Source organism: Centruroides sculpturatus, unplaced genomic scaffold, assembly GCF_000671375.1.
Source record: "Centruroides sculpturatus isolate CEXI.00-Female unplaced genomic scaffold, Cexi_2.0 scaffold173, whole genome shotgun sequence".
NCBI lineage: Eukaryota > Metazoa > Arthropoda > Arachnida > Scorpiones > Buthidae > Centruroides > Centruroides sculpturatus.
This window is the reverse complement of record NW_019384380.1, coordinates 867,703-885,583: the sequence shown is the minus strand read 5'-3', so window position 1 is coordinate 885,583 and position 17,881 is coordinate 867,703. Positions and strand designations below refer to the sequence as shown.

The 17,881-nt window shown below is 31.6% G+C and overlaps 2 protein-coding genes across 3 annotated transcripts; both read right to left on the bottom strand.

Moving 5' to 3' along the window:
* Positions 1-729: 729 nt before the first annotated feature.
* Positions 730-6,021, bottom strand: LOC111617880 (clavesin-1-like). 2 transcript variants are annotated; one of them, XM_023359226.1, is made up of 5 exons: positions 4,587-6,021; positions 2,339-2,575; positions 2,068-2,261; positions 1,825-1,935; positions 730-920 (listed from the first exon to the last, which is right to left on the bottom strand). In XM_023359226.1, exons 1-5 carry the CDS (start codon positions 4,654-4,656, stop codon positions 732-734), a joined length of 801 nt encoding a protein of 266 aa, XP_023214994.1. In that variant the 5' UTR covers positions 4,657-6,021; the 3' UTR covers positions 730-731. The 2 variants fall into 2 exon arrangements, with proteins under 2 accessions (XP_023214994.1, XP_023214995.1); XM_023359227.1 differs by having other exon boundaries at positions 2,339-2,572.
* A 124-nt stretch (positions 6,022-6,145) lies between these two features.
* Positions 6,146-17,821, bottom strand: LOC111617883 (clavesin-1-like). Its single transcript, XM_023359230.1, has 5 exons — positions 17,585-17,821; positions 8,359-8,595; positions 8,087-8,280; positions 7,845-7,955; positions 6,146-6,848 (listed from the first exon to the last, which is right to left on the bottom strand). Exons 1-5 carry the CDS (start codon positions 17,646-17,648, stop codon positions 6,702-6,704), a joined length of 753 nt encoding a protein of 250 aa, XP_023214998.1. The 5' UTR covers positions 17,649-17,821; the 3' UTR covers positions 6,146-6,701.
* Positions 17,822-17,881: the final 60 nt, after the last annotated feature.

The window sequence follows — 17,881 nt, the reverse complement described above, 5'->3', positions numbered from 1 at the left end:
TGTGGTGATTTGCGACTATAACTTACCAATTTTCAATTGAATATCAATAATCTTGCTGCTTCTCTATAGACTCATCCATCCCACTAATATCAACTATTTTAATAAAAAGGCATGTCAACATATTTTTAAGGAATTCAGTAGTAGTCGCAAAATGACAGTAAGAGGTTTTTTTCATCCAATATAACTTATGTTTTCAAAGATAAGTGTGTACAGCATTTTACATATTAGTTTAAGAACTATAGGCAAATTTCCATCTATCCATAATTTTGCTATTATTTTTTAAGATCACAAATCAGTGAAAAAGATCTCCTTTTTCTGTTAATGTTATTGGATGTATTTTATAAAATATGGGAACTATGTTCTTTTGTTGGATTGTTATGCAGGACTTTTTATCGCTTAACATTAGAAATGCAAAAATGATTTAATGTTTTTGTTAAATAATTCATCTGGGGGTCGATAAGAAGGCAAATATTCTATAAAGGGGTCGACAGGATAAAAAGTTTGGGGACCCCTACTATAAAAAGATAATACGATTTCCTGTAAAGTTTCTCACTATTAATTAATATATTTAAACAGTACGTATTAAAAACTAATTTAAATATTTTGTGTTAATTAATATAAATGTATTACCCAGCAACATCTTTAATTTTATATTATAATTTCAACATGACGCATTCAAGTCAATTATAATTCTAGGTGCGGTTCATTACAACAAACAAAATTTTCTCATTTTAATCTTCAGATATTTTCTCTTCGGTCCAATATTTTTCGTTTTCTACAAAAAATTCTTCCAAGTCTCTCAACTTCTGATTAGTTTCAGACTCATCAAAAGGTGGCAATTCACCACCAAATTCTGCAGGAAGGTATTTTGGATCGATCTCTTTGTGAAGGTTTTCCATGTTGGATCCATGTAAATGAATCTGAAATAAATACAGTTAAAATTATCCATATATATGATATCTCTGAAATTAATGAGATAATGTAACAATGTAATCTACACTACTACTGGCCATTAAACTCGCTATAAAATGAAACAAAGCAAATTGTACGAATACAGTATTCACGAGAAAAAGACATGATTAAATTCACATAACATCTTGAGATATAGAGCACCTGTATATTGTACGTGTATCTTTCATGCAAATTTCACGATTGTTGCGTGACGTTTTTATAATTTACCAATTTTAAATACCAGCAGTGCATATAAAAATATAACTGATGACACCTCGCAAGTACGCTAACACGACTTCTTAAAAGATCTATAGTTATCATTAGGTACTATTCTCATCTACACGTGTATTAAATTCTATTTAGAAAAATCTATTTTATAAGCTATCATACAACATAAAACCAAAATATATTTGGATCAACAATTGCAGACTCTCTAAGTTTTACTCCCCAGTGTAAATGTTTATCAGACATCATAAGGATGGCTGTGAGTGTACACAATAAAAGAAGTGTTATCTGTTTAAATTTAATTATCCACGTTCAGCTTTATCATGAACTGTAATTCTTCAATAGTGCATTTTCTGATAATAAAATTGTGATTTACTTTCTTATATGATTATGTTGTATAAGATAAAGCTGCATCTTTTCATTCCATATAATACGTCTTGTAAATACATAAATAAGTAAAGAAATTAAGTATTCAATGCTCCAAGTTTATAAACTTCATATTTAAATGTGTACGTATCATTTCTTTCAGTGTGAATATATTTAAAAAATATAAAATTTCAGTACATTATGTGATAATCGAAATATACTTTACTTTTTCAGTTATACCTTCTACAAAAAAAATAAGAATTACTTTCAAGAATTTCTTACCCTTTGCTTTAATTTATAAGGAAGAAATGGATATGCCATGGCAATAATGGCACAAAGGTACTTGTTAACATTAACGATGTGAACCCCTTTATAAATAATCGGAGCACATTGCTGAAAAATCAAAGAGCATATAATCATTATTAGCTTTTAAATTTTTAAAATATGTGAAAACTGTTTAACTGTATATAATCCATTTTTAATCCTGTTATTATAACTAATTCAAGCATTAACGGCAATACTCACATAAAAGCATGTTATAATCAAATAAAGTATTCTTGGACTAAATTGGATAGCATGTCTCCACGATAGTGTTCTAGCATCTATCAATGCATAAACACCATTTACTTGTATTGGATGGTCTTTTAGTTCCATGTCCATAAGAAGTAATACGCACCTAGTTACATCTATTGGTTTCACTTTAGTTGCATCCCAATGGCCTGTGAATAAATAAATTTGGTGTTGTGCATCACAGATTAGTAATAAAAATCAAGAAACAGTAAAAATGAACACTTACTGACTCTACCGAGTCCTATAACTTGACCTGTTTCTAATCGTTTAGAACATATCATACCCATTTGTAAAAATGATTCCAATGCTGAAGGCCGAAGGTCTTTGAATATATCCGTATACTTCTTCCTTATTGCGTAATAACTCTTGAGTAGTTTCAATGCCCGTTCTCTGTCGTATTTTCTTGCTCGTAGTAAACTTAGGAGAAATATGTCGTCAGTTTTGCATTTCAGATCTTTCTCTTCTTTCGAAATATAAAAAAAAATGTTAGTTTAAACGTGCTCAGCGGAAATAAAATATAAATTTACGATAACACCTATGCATTTGCTAAAAGAACATTTTAAAATTTTCAATTGGCGCAATATGCCTGAAAAGCAAACGTATCACGTCGACAACAAATGACTTTAAAGTGACTGCTTTTTTTTATAATTTTATTGATTCTAATATGCGTTTCGGATGTATACATTCACCCCTCTTCAGTTGGGTAGAATTTTGTATAATATTAAGTTAATAGCTAAAATTCCACATTTACACCTTTAATAAAATCAGGTAATATATAATATAAACTTCTGTTATTTGTGTTAATACCTAAACAGTGTTAAAATTTTTTAAATCATCCAAATGTTTTACGCTAATATTCAGTTCACTAACTGGCAGTAAGTATTTAATACAAATACAGTGGAACCCCGGGTAACGAACGTCCTGATTAACGACCAAATCGGTCAAAGAACTTTTATTTTGCAAAAATTTTGTCTCGGATAACGAACAAAATTCGGGTAACTAACGTAACGGTATTTTGTGTCAAATTTCAGTTGGTGTTAGGCATGCACGAGTTAAGCATTGCTTTTCTGAGTGTTTGTGTTATACAGTACTTCTTTCAGTTTTGTGATTTATATATTTAATCAATATGGCATCCAAGAAAGAAAAAAGTCATAGTGGAAGTAGAAAACGACAACGCCATATGAACGACAATGGGCTATCGCATTTGAGAAAAAATTTTAATTAAAAGAGTAAGACAATCAACTTTAGATCAATTTCTTGTTCCTTATGGAAATAGTTCGTTTGTTTTTTAAGTTATGGCAACGCAACACTTGGGTGATCTGCCTTCTGGGAGGTGTTTTTAAGGGAAACTGGCCCCTATTTAGGCGTTACAGACGTGGAGAAAACCCGGAAAACTCCACGTGGCCAGCCCGTCTGAGCTAGGTGCAAACCCACGAACGAACTCCTTGTGTTCAGGGTACGAAGACCGATTAGCCACTGGTGGGCTTTCTTACCGAAAGAGACTTCGAGTCGAAGAATCTTCCGATGAAGTGCTACCCGTTATTTTTTTAGACGGGATTCTCCTTCTAAGCATTAAGGTTCGTATATCTCCACTATTCTGCCATCAACAACTACAAACGAAGGTATGTACAATGCTATTTTACTAAACACAGTTTACATGTTTGTTGCTGTAATGATATTTACTACGTTTTCCTACATTTTCATCAAAGAAAATCAACTCTGTATTACAAATAAAATCAGAAAAATTTCGGAGACTAAAACGGATTAATTGCATATGCATTAATTTCTATGGGAAAAATTGCTTCGGTTAACGAACAATTCAGTTAACGAACGGATTAAGTTTGTTAACCGGGGTCCACTGTATAGATAAATAAAATACGTATGTGTAATAAAGTATATCTACATTAAATACTATTAAAAAGAGATTAAATAAAGACTAAATAGCACATTTAATAAATATTTGTTATTAAATAATGCTTAAAACGAGCTAGTAAACGAGCAGTTAACAATACGAAACTGAAAAGAATATAGCGCTGCCAATCAAAAACGGCCTGTCATGGCCACACTATATATAGGCCAATCTAGCCACTCTAGTATACTGTATACATATATTGTAATGTACTGTACATTAATTTCCCACTGTCGCATATAATGACAACTCGTAACACGAAAATTTCATGTGAAAAGTGTCAGATTATTAATCCTGTCGGACTGGCAAGTGATAGTCTATAGACACTCATATACAGACATTGGACACGCCAAAATTGGACGTTGGCACTATTATATTCATTTTATATTTCCATTGAATATTCTTTTTAGATGTTTTAAATATTATATATAGTTATTTAATTAATGTATATATATAAAACGTATACCCATAAGAATTATAATTTGTGATATATGTTTGGAAACGTCCTGTTGCTAAGTCAGCGATGGAACAGGAAGTAATAAATAAATATATTAGAAATACTCACTTAGAGCAGCCATTCGAAATTCTTCTAACTCTTTCTCGTTCCAATTGTATTCCTTCACTTCCATTCCCATATTTGCGTTTTTAACATCAAAATTTAATTGTTAGTCCTGTATATATTTACTGATTATGCAAATAATTCTCCTATTAAAGAGTTGTCTAATATATTTATTGGTTAAGGATTCTATATTAGACGATATAACGGAGAATAATCTCGCTTCACGAATTAACAACATATCCTATAATATAAGCGATGAATTTACATCAATGAGTTTTTAATCTCTCCTAGTTATTTAAATCTTAAACTTTGTACCGATCAACATCTAATCAATGAACTTTATGATTTCAATAAAAAACTGATAGTCAACACGATAGTAGCCGCAAATCAATATAGATATTTATTATCTACATATATATACAACGGAAATTTTGTCTGTTTGTTTTCTACAATCTTCTAAACTCTAATCTGCAGGGGAAATGTTCATGTATATGCTGTGGGACCCTGCTGACAAGATAGGCTATTACGAACTTCGGTTCCTACCTTCACTAATTTTTATCTTCACTTATTATTTCTTAAACCCTTTCACTTATATTTACAAACATTTTTATTGTTATTAATCTGTTTTGATGTGATCATAAATTGGATGCCTATCACGTGTTTACAGTGTTGAGTAAAACTGTTTTTCAGTGTGAGAATACTTCGTGTGTCGAATTTTTTACAAATAATCGGTAACATTTACAGTTAATTTACATTGTGTAGTCTTATATGAAAGGTTAATGTTTACCTGAATTAATATGTCTTTTTGTTTTTTCGTAGACAGAGTTTTATTAATTGAATTTTAAAAACAATATTTAATCATAACTATTAGCATCCTTCGTACACAATACGATAGTTACGTTCCGAAAAACTGGCGTGATATGCGAATCCGTGCTGTACGAAACAAATAACTAATGCAAAATATGTCAGAAGTTACGTTCCAGAACTTAACAAAAGTATACAATTATTTTTTTTTTTACTAAGAGAAATATGTTTATTAATGCAGTCGATAATTTATTTCTAATCAGTAATTATCTAACAAGCACAGTTAAAACTACTGTTAATGTTAATTTTACTCAAACCAAGGCGTTTTCTTTATACAAATTACCGTCCTCTTCTCAGCTTTATTGTTGAACTTGATTAGAGGTGTTATTTTCATATATTTCGTTATTATCAATGACAAAATAAAAATACATTATTAGTCTAAACTTTCATACTTTTCCAGGATGTGTTCGTATACCGAGTTGTTCGAGTAACAGGATACCGTTCGTTATTTTACGAGTGATTGCTTACTTACAATTAAAAAAGTTTAATAACACTTACCTAAACATGTTTAAATAAACTTTGCCAATTACGAAGATTAGTGTATACAAAAAAACACGGTGACAGTCATATTTGCTAATGTCTGAGAACAACGACGATGACACCTGATTGATAGGAAAGTTAAGGCAAGGAAGAAAATAAATTGCACGATTAGTTTTCATTAAGGATTACGCTGAATTCAATGGTGATTAATACGATAAACGTAGCTGTGAAAGAAGTGCATTTTTATTGCACAGTACGTACAATAAATACATACAAAATGAAATAATTCGAAAATCTGTTGAAATTCGAAATTACACAGTCCGATAAATATTGGTATACAAAGAATTCACTCTATTTATATAGGCTAAGCTATATTCGTGCATCTTAAATTATTAGAACAGTTAATATTAAACTATTATTATTGGGAAAAAATTTGAAAAAAAATAGTAGACCTATAAAGTTCTACTGTTGTTGGGTTGTCTGTCAGTATCTCTTTCTTCGATCTCTTGAAATTTGTTAGACAAACGAAGGCGAGAAAAGATATAAAAAGATAAGGAGCGGCAGGTCCAGGCTAACTATACAGGAACGTCTGCAACACATCGACAGTCACGTCATTTCAATTCGAAAATAATTTTCTTCTTAAAAAGAGTTAAATAGGTGACCGGCACCACTCTACTGTTGAAGAAAAATCATGGTGTACAATTATATTACGTCAAATATAAACATTTATAATTTCAATATTTAAATATTTTTTTCTTCAGTCCAATATTTTTCGTTTTATACAAAAAATTCTTCCAAGTCTCTCAACTTCTGATTAGTTTCAGACTCATCAAAAGGAGGCAATTCGCCACCAAATTCTGCAGGAAGGTATTTTGGATCGATCTCTTTGTGAAGGTTTTCCATGTTCGATCCATGAATATGAAGCTGGAATAAATACAGTTACAAATTATACATAAATATGATATCTTTGAAATTAATGTGACAATGTAATAATGTAATCTACACTGCTGGCCATTAAAACTGCTATAACAAGAAACAAAGCAAATTGTACGAATACAGTATTCATGAGAAAAAGACATGATTAAATTCACATAAAATCTTGAGATATGAGCACCTGTATATTGTACGTGTACTTTCATGCAAATTTCGCGTGTGTAGCGTTCCGTTTTTATAATTTAGCAGTTTTAAATGCCAGCAGTGCATATAAAAATATAACTGATGACACCTCACAAGTACGCTAACACGACTTCTTAAAATTTCTATAGTAATCATTAGGTACTATTCTCATCAAAACGATTGTAGAATTCTAATTTCAATTTATGTGTCTATCAGTCATTGTTTTAGTATTACATCGAAGCAACTGAAAATGATTCAATAAAATGTGCGCATATATTCAGAATGATTTGAAAATTACGGACAACTCATTTAGAAAAATCTATTTTATAAGCTTTCATACAACATAAAACCAAAATATATTTCGATCAACAATTATAGACTCCCCGGTGAAAATGTTCATCAGACATCATAAAGATGGCTGTGAACATACACAATAAAAGAAGTGTTGTCTGTTTTAATTTACCACATTCAGCTTTACCATGAACTGTAATTTTTCAATAGGGCATTTTCTAATAATAAAATTGAAATTTACTTTCTTATATGATTAAGTTATATAAGATAAAGCTGCATCTTTTCATTCAATATAATACGTCTTGTAAATACATAAATAATTGAAGGAATTGAGTATTTAATGCTCCAACTTTATAAATTTCATATTTAGTTGTGTACGTATCGTTTCCTTCAGTGTGAATATATTTAAAGAATATAAAATTCCAGTACATTATGTGATAATCGAAATATACGTTACTTTTTTCAGTTATGCCGTTTACAGAAAAATAAGAATTACTTTCAAGAATTTCTTACCCTTTGCTTTAATTTATAAGGAAGAAATGGATATGCCATGGCAATAATGGCACGAAGGTACTTGTTAACATTTACGATGTGAACCCCTTTATAAATAATCGGGGCACATTGCTGAAAAATCAAAGAGCATATAGTCATTATTAGCTTTTAAATTTTTAAAATTTGTGAAAAAGGTTTAACTGTATATAATCTATTTTTAATCCTGTATTATAACTAATTCAAGCATTAATGGCAATACTCACATAAAAGCATGCTATACCCAAGTAAATTATTCTTGGACTAAATTGGATAGCATGTCTCCACGATAATGTTTTAACATCTATCAATGCATAAATACCATTTACTTGTATGGGATGGTCATTTAGTTCCATGTCCATAAGAAGTAATACGCATCTAGTTACATCTATCGGTTTCACTTTAGTTGCATCCCAATGGCCTGTATATAAATAAGTTTGGTGTTACGCAACACAGTTTTGTAACAAAAATCAAGAAACATTAAAAGATGAACACTTACTGACTCTACCGAGTCCTATAACTTCACCTGTTTCTAATCGTTTAGAACATATCATACCCATTTGTAAAAATGGTTCCAACGCTGAAGGCCGAAGGTTTTTGAATACATGTGTATACTTCTTTCTTATTGCGTAATAATTCTTCAGTAGTTTCAATGCTCGTTCTCTGTCGTATTTTCTTGCTCGTAGAAAACTTAGGAGAAATATGTCGTCTGTTTTGCATTTCAGATCTTTCTCTTCTTTTGAAATAAAAAACAAAAAACATTGTTACAGTTTGGACGTGCTCAGCAGAAATAAAATACAAATTTACGATTACACCTATGCATTTATTTCAAGGACATTTTAAAATTTTAAGTTGGCGCCATATGCCTCAAAATCAAACGTATCACATTGACAGCAAATGATTTTAAAGTGACTGTTTTATCATTTTTATTTTATTGATTTTAATATGCGTTTCGCTTGTATACATTAACCCCTCTTCAGTAGGGTACAATGTTACATATTATTTAGTTAACAGGTAAAATTCCACATTCACACCTATAATAAAATCAGGTATAATATATATATATATATATACAGTAGAACCCCTATAACGCGAGTTCCTATAACGTAGATTCCTATAACGCGGAGAAAAAATTGCGACAATACTCGTATAAAGACGCTAAAAGGGACGCGTAAAACGCGGTAAAACGTCATAGCCAACTCTTCATCGCAGACAAGCAGCCGAACTACTTTTCGCCATCCAGCGCCACGCTACGGAAAGTTTAGGCGAATAAATTCAGTTTACTATCATCTGTACAGTATTATATATAAATTATATATGAATTAGATACTGTACATATAATTATATATTAATTATATAAAAATTAGCTACTGTATATATAATTATATATTAACTTAATTTATAGTAACTTTATTATTATTATATGTATCCTTTCCTCCGTATAGCGCCACGCTACGGAGAGTTTAGGCGAGTAAGTTGAGTTTACTATCGTCTGTACAGTATGTAAATTAGGTACCGTAAGTCTAATACAGCACAGTAATTTTATACATTTAATGTGAAAGAAACATTTCTTATTCAACGGTCATAAAAATTATTTCTATTAATGATGTCTGCAAAGTTCAACGAAGTTTTCGCAGAAAAATAACATCAGAAATTGCGGCCGCCGTTTGGTGCGCTGGTCCGCGACGAAAACAAGCTTAAGCAATTGCGACGTCGAACGGTGCACACTCGGTAAGTAATCCTACAATTTTTTGTTTATAGCATAGTTTATACGGATTATTCCCAAAAAATTATACGTGTTTTGGAAATGTTAAGTCGAATTAGTCTAGAATCGATTAATTTTATCGAAGAAAACCTTTCAAACAGCCGTAGTCCGTAAACTTCACACGTATCGGGCTGTGATTGTTTCACGTATTTAAGGATTCCTACAACGCGAAATTCCTATAACGAGGAACGTATCTCCGCGTTATAGGGGGTCTACTGTATATACATATTCATATTACCTGATTACAATATATAAAAGTTTACAATATATACGTATAATGTAAACTTTTGTTATTTTTATTAATACCTGAACAGTTTTACAGTTTTTAAAGCATCGAAATGTTTTTCACTAACATTCAGTTCATTAACTGGCAGTAAGCATTTGATACAAATATAGATACATAAAATATGTATATGTAATAAGGTATATTTATATTTAATATCGTTAAGAAGAGATTAAAGACTTATTGTTAACTAAGTTTAAGCATTTTTTACAAGTTCTAGTTTTATTTTTGAGGCTTTTATTTTAGGCTCTGTTATTCATAACAGAGAAAATATGACAATCGATCAAAAATGATTCCTTACGATTTTACATTTTTGAACTCAGGAATTCTTAAAACATCAAAAAATGTAAAAAAATATTCTTAAATTTTTTTTCATTTCTCGTTATTTCTATTCCTATCAAGTGAAGGTATGACTAATCTGGATGCAGAAACAGTCACTGATTACCCCGCTACAAATAGGCCTACTCATTCCGTTTTTACAGTAGAGCGTCGGTTATCCGAAAGAATTCCAGTCGGCAAATTTAAATTCTCGCTAATGCTGTGGCGCTGCAATCTTTGGCTATGTCTTGGGCTACTCCAATATTATTTTTTGTTGGTGTGTGTGTTTTAGCTGGCAGCACTGGCACTTTTGTGTGGTGTTTTTCTGAGGACTATTTGTCGTGCTGAATCGAACGTTTTTGATACTAGATCAACTTCTAAAGCAGGGGTGGTCAACCTTTTGCCTACCACACGCCAATTTTTTGACAGACAAGTTCAGATGCGCCATATAACTCGAACACTTTTTATACAGTCTCATGTTCAATGTTAGGAGTTGATAAATAGAGATAAAAGTAAATCTGCTTCGCTTAGAGGAGAAAAGGGAATAACTTAATCACGCAGTTGAATTAATTAATTTATGACAGTTTATTGAAGTACCAATTTACAATAGTCAATAATGATCTCCTGTACCAGAGGGTGGTTGCTTCATGATGGTGCTATAGCTGCCAGAGTCTCGTTTGGTGAAGATTACTCTGCACTACAATTATTGGCACTGAGAACGAGATCAGCTTGGAATAACTTTACTCACAACAAATGTTTTCAGCCATTTACACGCTTGTAAACTGATCGAAAATAAAGATCGCAAGACTCAAAATACGTGCATACGTTACCGCTAAAGCTCGAAATCCGTTAATGTGCGCATTACCTAGCTAATCTGCAGATTAACTAGGGTGATCCGTTAAAGCTGCGAAAATTATTCCATTTCTCAAATTACCTAGGTAATGTTCAGATTATCTAGGTAATCTGCAAATTACCTACTAGGCACTCGGTAAAGTGAAAATAAGATTTTTGCTGGAACAACAGCAACGTTTCTGTACGCTTAAATTAACATAATGTTATTTATTTAATTTTCAATATCTAAAGAATCAAGTTAATACAATCAACAAATTAGTTGATTGAATCAATCATCAATCAATTAAAAAAACTTTAATACAAAAATCAAACGGTTTAAAATATTACTACAATTAGGGAAATGAATTTGCAAAACATATGATAAAATTGTACTTACTTATTAGTGCAATCTAAAGATTGGTGACACTTTGAATTACGTAGCAATTGGTTTTTGCGACAAGCACGCCTATTTGTGGTACATTTAGATTTGCAGTCACATTTTCTGAAACCCTGCCCAGTACCAAGGGATTGTTTTATTGCTGTTTGACGTAAAGATATTTCTACAGCAGGGACATCCATCTTCTTTCGTTAAAAATCTCTCTTTGCAAACACTGAATTCAGATTTTGCATACAATTGTTTTAAAATACCTGTTTTAGTATCAAGTTTATAAAAGCCATCCTCTGTTTTACTAAGAACCACAGCTAAAATTGAACGTGCATCAGTTTTTGCTCTGTCTTCTTCGGGTACTTTAATTCTCACAGCGAAACCTTCATCGACGTTTGGGTGCTTTGCATTAGAAACTGCTAACATTTTCTTTGCTTGCTTTTCTAAACATTTCTTGGCTTCATCACGCTGTATTTTCTGATCCATATTCTTTTTACAGATGATGCACAATACATTCTTACCATACCCTTCCTCTTTAGGATCTACTTCACCACAAACTGCGTGAACAAACATATTACACGATTTACACTTGTGAGCACTTGATGCTGCTTTTGAGCAAACAATACAGACTATGTCTTGTATAGTGCTCTTTACAGGCTCCGTACGAAACTGTGATGGCGATTCTGCTGAAGTTGAGAGTAACTCAGTGATGACTTCTTCAACTTGCAGAGGCGATTCCTTGGAGGTGCAGGGTAACTGAATATTCTTCGTGACTGCATCATCAATCAACGGTATAGAAGGCAGTTTAAGATTACTATCGGTAAATTCTTGTATTTCTATAGGTGATTCTGTAGAAGCGGGGGATAACGGAATGTCCTCTTGAGTAAGATTTGACTGTGATCTCATAATCACAGTCTCTTGTGAATCTTCTAATTTTTCAAGGTCTTCTTCAGTTTTTATCGAATGTCAAACAATTCTCCGGCATGGACAAACTTTTTCAAACCTTTCTCGCGCATCTGACAACGGCTCAATGAGTTTTTCACAGCCTCGTACAGTCAACACATCACACCTTTGAATTATTCGATAATTTCGAGATGATTCTTTCTTCTTAGAAACTTTTATTTGCTTTACATCTTCAATTATGGAATCATACTTTGGTTTGTTATTAAAACACTACTTATTATATTTTAAATCTTCGCTAAAGAGGTTTGCGAAAAATCTTTTCTTGATTTTACTCACCAATTCGGTGCTTGCTTGCATTCTAGGATTTAAATTTAGCTACGTAAAAAGAAGGAGTGGGAAAAGGAAGTGAAAGAAACAAACTTTTGAACTTTAACGATACGGAAGCCGTTAATGTGCAGATTACCTAGATACTCTGCAAATTACCTAGGTAATTTGAGAAATTGAACAATTTTCGCAGCTTTAACGGATCACCCTAGTTAATCTGCAGCTTAGCTAGGTAATGTACACATTAACGGATTTCGAGCTTTAGCGGTAACACATATACTGTAATTTACTATGTGGAGAACACTCATTTTATCTGCAAAATAGACTGTTACGAATTGTGCAACAAATGAACTTGCCAAAACAGACTATAAAAAATTTATTTTTCTATATAATATTCTTAATCGCAAAAAAGCCAAATCTGGCAATTTTGCTCAGGACTAACTGAAGCGCCACTTGTAATCGTCCAATCCGCCATGTTTGGCGCATGCACCACGTTTTGGCCACCCCTGTTCTAAAGTATATTTTTTTCTGGTTTTTATATTTTCCATTATATTTATTTTGTTTGTACAAAATAAAGAAATAATTTTTAAAGATACAATAGCGACGATTATTATTATAAAAAGTTTACGTTAAGCTTAACATCGACGAAAATTCAACGCGAAACGCCACGCAACTGAGAAAAATTTTAACATGGGATAGGTTAATATATTTTTTCGTGCATAATCGGTTATCCGGAAAACAAGTTATCCGAACAACCCCAGTCTCCAATTGATTCGGATAAACGACGCTCTACTTAAAAGCCAATATCCAAAGTTAACTCCAGCATGGATTTTAAGGGTCTATTAAAAAAGCCTTGACTCATGACTTTTCTGAAAATGTATCAATCAGCATTTAAAATTTTTTATCTATGATCTGTGCAAATTTCATGAATTATTTTTGCCGCAAAAATTTTTTTATGGCGATTTATTAATTAGGTAATTAATCGCGCTATTGTTTTTATGGGAGTTTTTTAATCAAATTAATTAAATCCTTCTAAACTTCTATTTCACAGATTTGACTTCTGTAAATTTTTTTAAAGGGCTATTGGATGTTTTTTCTGACATCAGCAGGTTTTTTTTCTATTTTGTTCAGTAGAATTTTTCCCCATACCTTTTTTTCGGTCCCCTCGTAGTTTATTAGCCAGTCGGCTGTTCATCGCGATAATCTGAAACAACACCACTGTTGCGTGACATTTTCTGGTTTTTATAGTAATTTTTAAATTTGCAATATTTCACTTAAAAATTGTTGTAGATCTGATCTGTTTTTTGCCTTTTATCATTCACATATCGCACTTTACGATTGTTAACTTCAAAATATTAAAAATGTTCAAAAAAATTTTTTTTAATTTATAAAATTCGAGAATTAAAAAAATTAAAAAAAAAGAAATTTTTTTAATAAACATCTGATTAATCTGTTATATATGTTAGATAGATAGGTCTATATACACACATATAAAAAAAAACTGCAGCTTTCTAAACCGATGTAGAGAAATAATACGACCTATAGATTATAACGCCGATCGGTGTGTGAGGGGGGTGGTGGTTATTCTAAATTTAGGTCAATACACTTTTTAGTATTGATGATGTATATTTGATTCTATTTATGTTATTTTCACTATTGTACTAACAGTGGTATATATAAAGCGATTATTACTTTAATTTATTAACGATTATACGTGTATTTTTTACGTATTACGAAAGTTACGTGATAACCGGAAGTACTTTGTTTTTTAAAAGATTTATAATTAGATGGTTTAAAAAACATGCTTATTTGTTAAATAGGATAAATATTTATAAAAATTTACTAAACTGAAGCTAAAATTAGACGAGAATAATGATTTATAATTGTTTGTTTACGTTTGTAGCTAACAATGTAGCTCCGATAAAAATAACTTTTTCCCACAAAGTTCCCACCCCACAAACCCAAGTAAACGCTTATTCGTTAAAAGATAGTCATTTAACTATAATATACCAATTAGAGGTCAACAAACATGCAAACAAGAATTTTATTGTCCAATGAACGAAAGAAGGGTCTCCCATAGACTTAACATGGAAAGGAGGAGTTTTGTGGGTAAATTTAAAAATTAGGAGTGGTAACAAATATCTTATTCGTTGAAACAGACTTAGTCTATGTAGATATATGCCAATCAGTGCTTAAATCGCCACCAACTAATTAATTACGAAAAAAAATTGACACTTACTCCAATTGGAGTACTGCACAAAAATTTAACTAAAACCGGTTACTCCAATTGGAGTACCGCGCAACCGACTGGCTTTAGCATTAAAATCAACAATATTGTATTATATTTGAACAGATGCGGTAAGTTATCTCCCCTGCTGCTTTAGACGAATATTCCCCTGAAGGGTACATGAGGACTACCCGGGAAAGTGCACCTCAGCCTTTCTCAAGGTCAACCAGTTTGTAGACTGTAAGTGTGAAATTTCACGCCTTGTTAAACGAAAGAATAATAATCCTTACAGCTATATTTCTCAAATAAAAGTATTTATTTTAAATTACTTTTATTTTTTTATATACTTTTTCTGTAAAAACACTTTTTGGGGGTTTTTGTTTCTCGGGAATTACTTCCCGGAAATTTTTTTTGATGTTAGATTCGCGTTTAAGCGGAAATAATTATTTCATACAAAAAACAAATTTTTGTGGATGTCTTAATTGCATTTGAATCCGAACATGGGTAGCAAAAGAGTTAAGTTTCCCGGATAGAAATAATGCCAATTTCACATATTAAAACCAAGAAAAAATCGAAAATAGCAGACGAAGCGAAAAAACAGCAATCCGAACAGATATACCGTACAAGCAGCAGCTGATGAAACAACAAAAACAATCAACAGCAGTTTCGGCACTCCCAAGAAAACAGTCTTTGTTTACTTAAAGATATTCCGTAAAATCAAAAGTTACAGGCATCAGCAAGGGTAGGTCTAACAAGAGACAAAAGACAAATGACACAGAATACCACTATTGTGGAGGGTTATACTCTGCAACTACAGAGAGTTGGGCTAAATGTAGCCGTTGTGATAAATGGACACACTGTTCTTGTTCCAATATTGAAGAAAAACGACAGTTTAACCATTTTAATTTGTTCTTCTTATATATAAAAATAGTAATCCCCATCTTACTCATTGGTGAGGCAAGATGGTGCATTTACATGTAATTTTAAAATATTAAATTATCTTGTTTTTAAAACGTAAATATATTATCAAATGTAGTTGCCGAGAATAAAAAATTGTCATTTTCATGAAAGTGGTTACCGTCTTATGACTTTTAGTTACAGTTTCTTAGTCCTCATCTTGCCTCACCTTCCCCTATAATAAAAACATGAATAAACAGGTAAAATGACAAAACCGTGTTTGAGACTAGACTATGTCTTGGAGACTCACTGCTAAGCAGAATCACTTTCACGCTAAAAAGGATCTCGTTCTCATTCTCTAATCTTCTTTGGTATCGCTGCTTTTGGGAGCGATCGTTGAAACTTCGCCTGCCACGACCACGAGGTCGTCCACTATGCATCTTCGATGAAATTAACCTATTCAATTTCCGAATTTCTCTCTGTTGCGAGTCGGCCCGGGTTGAATTTTTGTATATGCGTAACGAAAATTACCTGTTTTTGAAAAAATAATAATAATCGTGGCTATTATATCGTCTGAAATTATTGTTTTTATTTTGCACAAACAATATACAGTTTAATACGATTATAAGGTCGGATGTAACGACAATCCTAATATAACGTCAAATTTTTATCGGTCCCATGATTTTACTATACTAGATAATATTTTTAAAAAAAACCCAGTTGTAACGACATAAAACCGTTTTAACGTCATATTTGATACACTCCTAAACTTACAAAATCAGATTACAAATTTTATTTAACATAGAAGAAACTACGTGTTCGGTCCTAAGGTCAAAGTTCACTTGTTAGAATGATTGTATGTGGTACTCTCCCCTACCTGATTTCGGTGGGGTGAGGTGGCTGTTTTGCCTGTTTGTAGAAGAGGGTCGCCATTTTGTATTTTATTTTGACTACCAACGAGTCTGAATTTTTTCATGTGCAAATGATTTGGACCCCTAATACTCTGTGCCAAATATCAACTCTCGACATGTACTTCTTCATACCTCTATGCTGGTAAGAAAATCCAGCAGTAGGACTTTATAAACAAAACATAGTCTTGTGAAAAAGCTAAATATTAATACAGTATTATTTATTCTATTTAGAGTATTCTTAATTTATAAATAAAGAATACATTTTCCAAGAAAAACTAAATAGCACTTTCAATAACTATTTGTTATTAATTAATGCTCAAAACGAGCTAGTAAATGATNAGTATTATTTATTCTATTTAGAGTATTCTTAATTTATAAATAAAGAATACATTTTCCAAGAAAAACTAAATAGCACTTTCAATAACTATTTGTTATTAATTAATGCTCAAAACGAGCTAGTAAATGATGATCAACATACACAAGCACTTAACAATACGAAACTGGAAAGAATATGGCTCTGCCAATCAAAAACGGTCTGTCATGGCGACACTGTATATAGGACTATCCAGCCACTGTAGTATACTGTATACATATACTGTAATGTACTGTACAGTACATTAATTTTCCTCTCTCGCATATAATGACAACTCGTAAGACGAAAATATCATGTGAGGAGTGGCACGATTATATTCATTTCATATTTCCATTGAATATTCTTTTTTACATGTTTTAAATATTATATATAGTTATTTAATTAATGTAAATATATAAAACGTACACCGATAAAAATTATAATTTGCAGCACAGATATGAAAGTGTTTGGAATCGTTAAATCAGCGATGAAACAGGTAGTAATAAATAAATATATTAGAAATACTCACTTAGAACAGCCATTCGAAATTCTTCTAACTCTTTCTCGTTCCAAGTGTATTCCTTCGCTTCCATTCCCACGTTTTTAACATCAAAATTTAATTGTTAGTCCTGTATATATTTACTGATTATGCTAATAATTCTTCTATTAAAGAGTTGTCTAATATATTTATTGGTTAAGGATTCTATATTATACGATGTTAAAGAGAATAATCTCGCTTCACGAATTAACAGCATATGCTGTAATAATAATTTACGCCAGTAAGTTTTTAATCTAACCTAGTTATTTAAATCTTAGACTTTGTACC

Bases quoted from the DNA above. Each gene is read 5' to 3' on its own strand.
- LOC111617883 (XM_023359230.1), bottom strand. From the start codon at position 17,648: ATGGAAGCGAAGGAATACACTTGGAACGAGAAAGAGTTAGAAGAATTT. The intron at 8,281-8,358 runs GTAAGTGTTCAT...ATTTATATACAG, and splicing joins TATAGGACTCGGTAGAGTCA to GCCATTGGGATGCAACTAAA. The intron at 7,956-8,086 runs GTGAGTATTGCC...TTGATTTTTCAG, and splicing joins TGGGTATAGCATGCTTTTAT to CAATGTGCCCCGATTATTTA.
- LOC111617880 (XM_023359226.1), bottom strand. From the start codon at position 4,656: ATGGGAATGGAAGTGAAGGAATACAATTGGAACGAGAAAGAGTTAGAA. The intron at 1,936-2,067 runs GTGAGTATTGCC...TTGATTTTTCAG, and splicing joins TGATTATAACATGCTTTTAT to CAATGTGCTCCGATTATTTA. The intron at 921-1,824 runs GTAAGAAATTCT...TATTTATTTCAG, and splicing joins CTTATAAATTAAAGCAAAGG to ATTCATTTACATGGATCCAA.